The sequence below is a fragment of the Curcuma longa genome, chromosome 20 (assembly GCF_044706935.1).
Source record: "Curcuma longa cultivar G26 ecotype Majalengka, Jawa Barat chromosome 20, ITB_CL_G26_1.1, whole genome shotgun sequence".
NCBI classification, from domain to species: Eukaryota; Viridiplantae; Streptophyta; class Magnoliopsida; order Zingiberales; family Zingiberaceae; genus Curcuma; species Curcuma longa.
In genome coordinates this window covers 13106442-13117781 of record NC_133880.1, presented here as the reverse complement: position 1 = coordinate 13117781, position 11340 = coordinate 13106442, and the positions used below count along the sequence as shown (strand labels likewise).

At 35.3% G+C, this 11340-nt stretch overlaps 1 protein-coding gene across 2 annotated transcripts; it reads right to left on the bottom strand.

Annotated features, from left to right (window-relative positions):
* Positions 1-356: 356 nt before the first annotated feature.
* On the bottom strand, positions 357-11039 carry LOC141814051 (uncharacterized). Of its 2 annotated transcripts, XM_074702056.1 has the most exons (3): positions 10296-11039; positions 779-861; positions 357-700 (listed from the first exon to the last, which is right to left on the bottom strand). In XM_074702056.1, exons 1-2 carry the CDS (start codon positions 10970-10972, stop codon positions 828-830), a joined length of 711 nt encoding a protein of 236 aa, XP_074558157.1. In that variant the 5' UTR covers positions 10973-11039; the 3' UTR covers positions 357-700; positions 779-827. The 2 variants fall into 2 exon arrangements, with proteins under 2 accessions (XP_074558157.1, XP_074558156.1); XM_074702055.1 differs by lacking the exon at positions 779-861.
* Between the last annotated feature and the right edge of the window lie 301 nt (positions 11040-11340).

Genomic DNA, 11340 nt, shown 5'->3' with positions numbered 1-11340 from the left:
ACATTACCAATTAGAATGCTTGCAAGTCGATTCCCCACACGATCAGTTCCACGATCATTTGTGAGAAAGTAAATCGAAAAACTACAATTGATCATGATGGAGGAGAAGAATGCTTGCAAGTTGATTCATCTCTTGATCTAGATGGCTATTGGATCAGCCTTCAAGGTTATCAACCATGTGCCTTTTCCTGAATCAACTGCAACTTACATTCCTTAAATTGGCATGCAATATAACATTTTATTCCAGCTCATAGTCAACAAGATGATTTTAAAATGTTATACATACAAGAGGATAGGGGTATGCATGTATACTAACACAACAATTTATTAATGGAACACTTGAGTTTGGCGTTTGACTTCAAGTAATCACCACATCTAGCATTGTTTTCTCTTATTTCAATCCATGCACCAACATTGAGGATATATCAGCTGTAGATACTAGTTCATTAGGTATACAAACTGTATCACACTATACGAGTTTAATTTAATTTGTATAAAGATACATCAGTTTGCTTCCATGAAAATATATATATTGCTTGACGGTTGGACTTTCAGTTGAAGGGATCATCACCTACGTTTTCTTCACTATGAACATGATAAACTTGGTATAGGAGTTTGAAGCCAATGAGCATATAATATGAGGTTGGAGGTTGAGCAGTGATCACCCTTCGCCTACTTCAATTGCCAAGTTTGTCGAAGCCCTATGACAAATATGATGTGCATTCAGTGCAACAAGTAAACAAAAAGGTATTGAGCAAACCAAATATTAAAGTCTATACCGTAAATCAAAGCAATAGGGATCCACGATATCTTTGAAAAGTGCAAATATCATGAACGCGATGGGAAACGTCTGACAACTCTACTGTAGAATATTTATCTTGATTAGCTAGTAACAAGATAGTTTTCACCTTTTAGTGATCATTTGATTTGGCTGCAGCTAAAAGTCTATATAAGAATTATAACTACTTTTATAACCAAACTTGCTCCATATAAATAATGCATTAACTGCCAAGGTGGAAAATTACTTATACCATAGGGTTAACAAGCAGTTCAACTAAAAACAACAGGAGTGAGAAAAGTCTGTATCTATGAGTGTTATCAAGCAGCCTATGCTATTACGAGGAATATTAGCCCCTAAGGATCTAAGGAATCACCAAATTTGAAGGAATAACAGAATCAATTCAGCAACAATAACTGTAATGCACCAGATGTACTTCGTTTGATAGAGAAAATTCACTCTGCCACTAATTTTCAAGTATACCAGAGATGTTTTTCAGCTTGAAGAAAAGCATTTCATTTCCAGAAGCATATCGAAGCCAAAAGGCTATATGGCAGAATAAGATTCACAAACTTCCATATATCCAAAACATACATGCCAGTGCATTGGCAATTTAAACGCATGCATGCCAAGAAATACAATCTGGCACACGAAAAGGGTGTTTGACTGCTCGCTAGTATTACTTGCAACTAGCAACTATAAAGTTTGGTTGCCATCAAATGCACTATTTGCATTAGCAAGAGATGAAAGTTCATCTAAGGTTCAAAATCTCGAACCGTGCTAGTGTTTCGATCTTTAACTAAAACGATACTATTCCGGTATTGTGTCAACATTCTGATGTACAGTGTTGGTAGTAAATTAGAGGTAGAAGGAGAAAAGAGATGAAGTAAAGAAAAGGATAAACAACTGCATAGTTAACTTCAATGTTTGTTTTCCATCTAAAATGCTACGATTTTGATATTATCTTGTACATAGACAAACTACAAAATTTTTTTAAAAAAACATTATTTTAATTTTAGTATGTCAAGGGATGATGAGTGTCGACATGAAATCATACTCATTGATATGATTGATACAACGACACATCAGACAGGATTTTGATGCTGAGTAGTATTGAGTTTGGATATGCTTCGATCGTATGAGATTTCAAACCATGAGTCATAATATTTAAGTACATGATGAAAATATATCTTGATATCATTTTCACTTTTATAGTTGGTATTAATTTCTGTTTACAATATAATCTATAGCAAGATCATGTGAGAATAATAATTTGCTTGAATATGAATTTCACTATACAATAATTTTAATAATGAATTTTTGATGGTTCATATCTTCCCCAACAAGCAATTACACTGAAATCATATTTCATTTTTTAGTATAATTCAAAAAAGGAAAGTTACGTCACATTGAATGTCATCTATGAACTCAATAACAGGTTACTATTCTTTTTCATATTATAGAGCATTGCTTATGTCACTAGCAGACAAAAGGCTGAAGATTATGACTAGTAATCATTTCAATTCCCAGAAGCACTTGTAGCTTCAAAGACCTAAACGTTAATGAACATAATTTGTGTGCCATTTGAAGTATAGTTTAGGAATGGTTGATTGAAATGATATTGTTTCCGTACCGTGCTAGTGTTCTGACATATGATGCCAATGAAGAATTGAAAGAGGGGAGGAAGGAAATAAGAAAAAAAATGCACAATTATATGCCTAATATCGGATTCTCTTTTGGAATGATACAGTTTTAACATTATATTGTATGGACACAAGATACAAAAAATAACATTGTTTCAATTCATTTTGGCACGTGTTTTAGCATGTCAGGGGGTATCAAATGTAGACATAACAAGGTACTCATCAACATGATTAACACGATACATTAGTGGTCCCTAGTAGAATCACATAACATAGTACAAAATTTCAAACTATGTTTCACATCTGCTATATTTGTGGATTGGATAGGTGGAACCAAAATGCTTGAAATCACTAGATAAATGATAAAGTAGATGACAAAATGTAACAACAATATTTTCGTCCATTATCTAATATTATTTAATCTTAGTATTGGGTGCTAACAAAACATATAAACAAAACAAAAAAAAATACTCACTGTCTTTGGTTGACCTTGTACTCACTTATGCATCTTTTTTAATGTGTATACCTATGAATACTATGTCATAAATGACTTATAACTAAAATCCCCCTAAAATACCTGCTTTTATATTATAATTTTTCCACTTAAAATCTTCTTGATACATGATAGATATGTTAAGATTTATACTTTTAAATTCAAAGAAGCATACTAAATATAACAAAGAAGCATTAACACAGCAACCGGGGTTTGTAGTAATGATTTGATATTAAATATAGAATGCAGAAAAGGCAGACACACTAATCATAATACTAGAAAAAAATAAATCTGGTAGATGCCCAGACAATAATATATGGAGGTAAATCCAACAGTCCACTAGGAGCTATTTTTCCTCTTTTTGGTATTGTTACTTTATTAATATCATCTGTCATGTGTTTCTAGTGTTCTCTTTTCCAATTATCAAACAAGAATGTCAATAACCAAAGCAATGTGGTGATACACTAGGGAAATTCAAAGCACTTCATGTTCCTAATCTACGAAGTATCTCTTCTCACCAAGTCTCTAATCATAGCTTTAAATTATATTTTTCTGATTTAATATTTAAAATTTTCATCTTAATTTACTTTTCTTTTCAGTTTTATTTTTCTGGATGCATAGAATCATGCTACGAAAAACAAATCATCTGTGAACTGCCAATTTTGGTGATCTTGGCCACCTCCAATCAAAATTTGGCATATCCCCAAGAAATTAGAAAAAACAAATTGCCTTTGGATCAATCTGTAAACAAGATTTGTTGACACCAGTCTGTAAATAGGCTATTGCGGCAAATACTATTTGCAGTTCAAATTTGCAGCAGCCAGAAAATTGTAAAGTTCATATGATGGTTGAATAGGACAATGTGTGGAACTATACCCTAACCAACAGGATTATCTGAATTTTTTTGATGCCATAAAGAAGACAAGTTCTGAAGACATCAACGGTTACATGAATCTTTTTCTCCATCTGGCTTTGTTAAAGATCATATATTAGTAACTGGGAGGGACTTAAAACCATACCCATCAATAAACTTATATTTAGTTTTCTCAATAATTCAATTTGCTCTTGCTGTCGAATCAGCTTGATGGATTTATGTTATACATGATGGTTTGCTAACATGGAGATGCAGATACAATTGGCATACAAATGGTAAGAAATATCCCACCAACTCAACTCATTTTACAATGTCGCATGGGCAGAAAAATATCAACATAAACCTTTTAAACAACATCATATAACATGCAAATTTTATGAGCTTGATTGAATACAGTAATGGTCATAAGTGACCTGTAAATGAATTGATTGTGTGTTTTTGTTATGTGGGTTCCCCCCACAACTCATTAACTATTAGTATTGTTGTGCTTATCTTGAAAATCCTATAATGAATATTAGGAAAAAACTTGAACTTCTAATCTTTTTATTCCTCCCACTGCATTCAGATGCAAGTTTTCCTCCTGACTTATGGTGAACTGATTGTTTCTACATAGTTGGTTCCTAACTTATATATGCTAACCAAGTCAAATTGATCAGGTCAGGTTGTGCAACACAGTGTGATCCAGGTATTAAATGACTTCAATGGCCTGTTATCTGTATCAGGTCATTATATGATTACAAATTGTCATAAGAGACACCAACTACTAATTCAAATTGTCACTGCATTGTAGCTTATAAGTTATACAATACTAAATTGGACTGCCGAACCACCGACGAACATAGGACAACATTAATGAAGCAAAAGGATAAATAGCTCAACAAAACCTAGATAAAATAAAACTTGAACCAGAGGAAAATATCTCTCGCTGAAAAAGACTCTCACCAATGTAATCATAATATCAGTAAATATAACTCTCATATGCATAGTGTAACTTTCATTTTGATAAATTGAGCAAATAAAGAAACTACTTATATAAGGAATCATGCCAAGTGATTTGAAAATTTTTTAGTTGTATCATGATATTCATTTTGTTTAGTTTCTATTTTTTGGTCTTCTGAATAACATAAATAAATTATATCTCAATTGATTACTTCCTAAAGGGGTCAAAGTCAATAGAATATTCTTCTAAAATTATATCATCTAAGGGTTCATTTAAGATGCCATTAAAAAAGGATTCTTTCTAAAGTGTTAAATTTTCATCTTCAATGAATTCATCTACAGTCTCTTTAGGGAGCTATTCTAAAATGTCATTTGAGGACATGCATAAGGTTAGGTTGAGTTATCAAGAGGTTTATAAATTGTAACTGAACTAATGTCTTGAGATGTCATTGTTGTGTTTAGTTAAGGGAGAGTATTTTGTAATTACATACTTATTAGGTAAAGGTATTCTAAAGTTTGGTAAAATGTATCTTTTCATCAATAGTTTTTTATTTTAAGGTAATGTGTGATAGGATCTTGTTAGTTTTGATATCTAATGGACCAGATAAGTTGCCAATGTTTTGGAGTAGACATATAATAGAGGTTAATGCTATATTGGTCAAAATAATTTTCAATATCGTCGTCAATAAAGAAATACATTAGCTCCAATTCTACCATAAAAAATAGAAGCATTTGTTCTAACACAAAGATGTACAATAATTACTATTTTTTAAAAGAATAATTTAATTCTTCTCTAATCATAGGATAATTTGATTGTCTATAAGTTTACATACTATTGATTTATGAAATTATAAGAACAAAATAATTATTTGAATGTTTATTATAGTTTGCATAAGTATAGTTTGATTGATATCTCTTACATCTGGATTTCTTATTTATTTAGTGGTAATTGGGGAAGTTATTTTAATCATGTCAATCTAAAAATGATAAATCTAAGAACTAACGAGTAATGATGATAATAGAATAAAGCAATGTGATAAACATATACATGAAATTAAAGCAATGATGAATAATGAAAAAATTAAAATGTATGTAAAAGAGCATGCTAAAGATAGTATTTTTTGTCAGATGATGAATAAACTAAAGAGGAAATAATATGATAGTATTTTATTTTTTATAAATAATATGTGAAGATGTGTAAAAAAATATTTTTCTTTTTTAAATAATATGTGACAGTATGTAGAAACTATGAGAGAAAATTAATCAATGTAAATAATTTAAAACTATCAACTAAATAAAAAAGGAATTTTCAAAGAGAGAGGTAGCAATTATATTAAGATGATACGAGCTTTCATCAACGTTGAAGTTGGCACAAGGTTTAACTTTGACCAATAAATGAAAATACGTAATCTTTTTACTGGATCTAATAAAGAATCTGAAAGAGCTAGTGGTTTTCTTAAAGAGATATGATTTTTGGAAAGAGGCACTAATTAAGGGTGCTATGGTTATCAATGAAGACAACGCAAGCGATGGAGATCAAAGGTATATAGCTAGCAGATTGAGCATAAGAATATAGATTTTTTTTCCTTTTGATGAAAGCTTACACACTTTCTTTTTTTACATCTTTCTCTCTTTTTATTACAACTTTCTCTCTCTTTTTTTCCTATTATAAATACTTTTTTCTCTTTGTTTTGTGTTTGTTACCGTTACTTATACTAATAGATTTTCTTTTTTTAGGACTAAAATATAAATTTACAACCTTTTTGGGCTAAATGAAAAATGCTAAATTAAGTTAAGACTACTTAGAGGGATCATAATTAAATGGTAGTGCCTATTTGTCTTTGATGAAACAATCATAGCAAGTCGCATCATTTGGTGCTCAAGAATACGCAGAAGGGCTACCATATCAGTGTTGGCAATAGAGCAGAAGGGAGGTTGTATATGGAAGGGGAATTGTGTGAGTGCTAATTAAGTTAAGACTACTTGGAGGTTGTGCAATCACGGTCATAGAGGGATCATAGTTGAGTGGGTGGTGCCTGTTTGTCTTCGATTGTGTAACTGTCGCAGATCGCATGGTTCGATTCTCATGTATAAGTGGTGTGAGCACTGGATGGTGCTTGTTTGTCTTCGATGTCGTAACTGTCACAGATTGCATGGTTCGATTCTCAAGTATTAGTGGTGTCAGCACTAGCATATGAGGCTACTATAGTGGCATTGGCGCTAACGTAGAAGAGAAGTTGTATACAAAAGGGAATCGTGTGAGCCTCGCGGGAGGGGAGTTGTGCACGTGCAACTCAATAATAATATCCAATAATAATATCTAGGCAGACCGACATAGAGGTAGCGTCAGATGTTCTTGCATGAGAATCACTAGGTGATGATGGAAGAAGCCTGAGAATCACTAGGGGAATTGTGTTTAGTGAGTGAATTGTTACTACACAAGTGACTGAGGAATAGCAGTGCAAGTTTAGAGGAGGCCGATGCAATTAGAGCTATCAATTTGAATTTAGCCCATCGGGTTGACCGGCCTTGCCAAACAATTTAAATTGATTGGATTGAAATTTTATCAACCCATTTAAAAGCGAGCCTAAACAAGCCATCTCACACAGGTTGCGGGTCCAGACAGGCTGGCTCGTGGCGGGCTCGAGTTGACCCGCGAGTTGAGAAGGAAAAAAAATTCCAAAATTGGATTATGGATCATTGATTTTTGATGATATATATTTTTGTAATGACCGTTGTGAATTTTATATGCCAATTGCTTTGACTAATATATATAAAGTATAAAATCAAGAATTAAAAATTTTATTGGGGATTTTTCTAGAAATGTTTATTTATGAAATAATCAAATTCAATGAATTATAAAGATTTTTCTATATTTATTATTTTTTAATGGGTTGGCCCCCCTAACCCGCAACCCACCTTGGGTTGGGTTGGGTTAGGCTAGGTTGGGGACCCACCCGCTAGGATGGTGGGCTAGCCCGCCCCGCCCCACCAGGATGGTGGGCCGGCCTACCCCGCCCCGCTAGATGACGGTTTTTAGCAGACTGACCCGCCTCGCTACAGGCTGACCCGTGTAACAGCTCTAAATGCAATGAGGGTTGTGTCGCAAATTTAGAGTAGGTCACGATCTATTGCAACTCTAGTTTGAGACAACGTGGCAGGTGGAGTGGCAGCATGACAAAGGAATTAGTGGCTTTGATTGTGGAAGTAGAGGAGGTAGCCCAATTGGCATTTCACAAGAGCAAATAAAGGAGGTTATAGAATTTTTCCTCTTTTTTTTTCAAGTTGCTTCTTTTTACTTAGAAACCCTCTTTTGCTATTTTTTAATTACCTTTCTTTTTTCCAATTGCAATATATTTTTTGCATGGCTATCATATATATATTAGGTTGCTGCATTTTTTTTATGGATGAGAACCCCAACTAGAATTGACCAAATAATGAAATTATGAGATATAATCTCTTTTAGGCAAATGGGAGTAGCTTGCATTGTTGATCAAATGAAATGTGTTGATAGTGAATCAAGGGAAGGTTGGTGTGATTCTGATGCTCATCGTTGCTTTCCTAAGCAATGAAGAGGTCGGTAGAGGGCGGATAAACAAGGGTGTCAGAGTTTGGTTAGAACCTAATTGAAGGAAAGCAATGTTGGGAAGAGTTGTGGATGAGGATGATGCTAAAGCTTTTGGACGATCGAGTAGAGGGGTAACTAGTATTGGGACCAACCCACCAAATTTTGATTCTAATACCAATTAATGCAACACTAAAATTGACCCATTGAGCCACTCATAAACTTGGGGCAGAATTGATGAAGGAAAAAGTATAAATATCTCGAAGGGGAAATAAAACCACATCTAGAGAAGAACTCTTTCACCAAAAAGATACCAGAGAATTAAAAGGAAAATTTTACTAATTCAAAATTTTTCTTAATACATGAGATCCTAATTCATTTTTATAGATTACCAATAATACATAATTCGTAAAATAAAGACTCAATTTATTCTAATAAATCTCTAATTATCCTAATAAATACAAACACTAATTGACATTTTTCTTAAAATTAAATAACCTTTTAAAAATCCTCCCATTATTCTCTAAGAAATATAACAAACTAACAAAATGTAACATCCTAGACAATTTTTAAACTTTCAATAAGATTTTAAATGTGTGTTAATAAGTCTTTATAAACCCACCTTATTCTTGTGAACAACACAAGTCCAATAAGTATAGAGATAGATTTAACACTCAATGGAATCTTTCGCATAACTATTTGTTTTAATTATATATTGGTGTAGGAAAACAACAGTAATACCAAGGTCACTTTTAATTAGTTTAAAGAAAATTTTCTTTACCCTTCCTCTAAGAATAACTATTTGTTTTAATTATATATTGGTGTAGGAAAACAACAATAATACCAAGGTTACCCTTTACCCTTCCTCTAGCCTCCTTACACCTTTAATCCTAATTGATCCACTTGTCTATCAGAAAATCTGTCTTTGGCCAAGATCATTCTTTCTTAAATTTTCTTTTTTGTTTATCAAGTGCATCTAATTGCCCACTAATGATATCTTTTTTACTCTCTTTCCCTTTTACTAATACCATAGATCTATCTCAAAATTCATATCTCTACCAGATTTCCTTTGTCTCATTTCCATATTGCAAAATACTTGAAACCTACAGCAGCAAATAGAAGAGTGCAATGACCAATTATACACTTGCATTAATGACTCCTAAATGACAGTGAGCATGATGATACCATCCTAATCTCCAAGAATTCAAAATTCAGCAGAACTTGCAAAAAGAACTTCCAACTGAAATTATGTGAGTTTGAGCAGGTCATATAAATGCATGGATGCCTGTTTGATGCCAGTAGGCCGCTCCATGAGTGAAGCATAAGATATAGCTGTTTCAGTGATACAACTAGGAATTAGGGGATCTTAGTCTCATCAGATGTTTCAGTATGCCTTTTATCATCTAAACTAGCATTGAGGAAAGAAGGAAACATAAAGGAACATTTACTAAGACAATTTCTAGTAGTCCTCCTAAACTTGTATTGCAGAATCTAAGGAACAAGTTTTTTGAAATAGTCATCTGCAGGGTGGTGAACAGTCTTATCTTTAGAAGCTTACTACAAGAACTTATTTTTGTTAAGTTTTCCCTGGAAGAAAATTCATCTAAATAAAAGTTTATGCAAGTTCTGACATAGTGTCAACTCCCAAAACCTAGATCCAGCTAAACTTTTGTTGAGTTAATCTACATGAGATGATTGTTTGGAATTGCTATCATCTGTATATTGAGGGTACCAACATTCATGGTATCAACACATTTCTTTTCTCTACTATTCTAGCTCCACTAGAGTCGTGCTTCAAACGCTCTGCTTGGTTATACAAATTGAATGCCAGGATCGATGGGCCAATACCAGAAATCCACCCTGCGCCTTGTTAACTACCTAGAAAAGTTACTCTTTAAGCAACAAAACATACTGAGCCAACTAGATCTGGAAGTTTATAGTGAAAGAAAACAGGGTGCGAGGTGGAAGCAAATTCATGGCAAGAAAGGGGTTATGAAAGCTCACTTTTTGTGCCTACGATTGCCCCGCTTGGGACCCCAGCCCTCGAGCTTGGAAAGGGGGCACCCGCATCGGGCTCGAAAGAGCAACACCGCGCGACCATTGGGCGGCGCCATCCTCCTGAGCTCTGCGCGGAGGCACTCGTAGTCGGGATTATTCCCTTGCTGTCCACCCTTCCAGGGAAGATCGTCGATCTCCTTCCAGGCAGCGGACTGCACAGGGTCAGGCGATCGGATGCACTCCTCGGTCTGAAGCTGAACATCGAACTCGAGGGCCTTCTTGAGGCCGAGGCAACGTGGCCTGCCGCATCGGCGGCGGAGGGGGAGGGGGAGGGGGCAGGAGAAATGGGCCGCAGCAGCGAAGGCGACGAGTGAAAGGAGGAAACCGGCAAGGTAAGGGAAAGGTGGCTGGCGGAGAGGGAACGAGGGGATGAGGAGCGAGAGGGAGCGGACGACGTGGGAGAGCGAAGAGGCGATGAGGAAGGCGGAAGAGGCTAGGGCGAGGAGGAGGAGGAGGAGATCGAAGGTGGCAGCGGAAGGGGAGCTTTTGCAGGATGGGCAGATGGTGATGGTGGAGGTAAAGATGCTGTGGGATGCACCGCCGGCGTGGGAGGCCGACGGGTGGCGCTTGAATTGCTTGGAAGAGGAGGAGGAGGAGGAGGAGGAAGAGGAGGAGGAGCGCATGGTGGTGGAGGAGGAGGATCGGCGACTTGAGCTCCCTGGTAGACTCCTATTTTGTCTGCTCTGTGAAGATTCGATGCTATAAAAATCGGACCGGTTGGGAAGATGACTTAGCTTGTCTGCGATCGGTTCGATTGATCAAACCGATTAAACAAACCCTTACCTTTTTCGGTTGTTGCTTTCGACGACTTTGACATACAGTGGCCCCAGTTCCGGGTTTGGTACAAGGTCATCTTCTTCCCCTCATTCTCACCCTGCCACAAGGGCCTGGCCTATCAATGAAATTTTGGCCCAAAAAATTAAAAAAAGTTAGTGATGAACTAGAGGTCCTCGTTTTATCATCCTCTTATTTTTCTCCAAACCCTAAATCC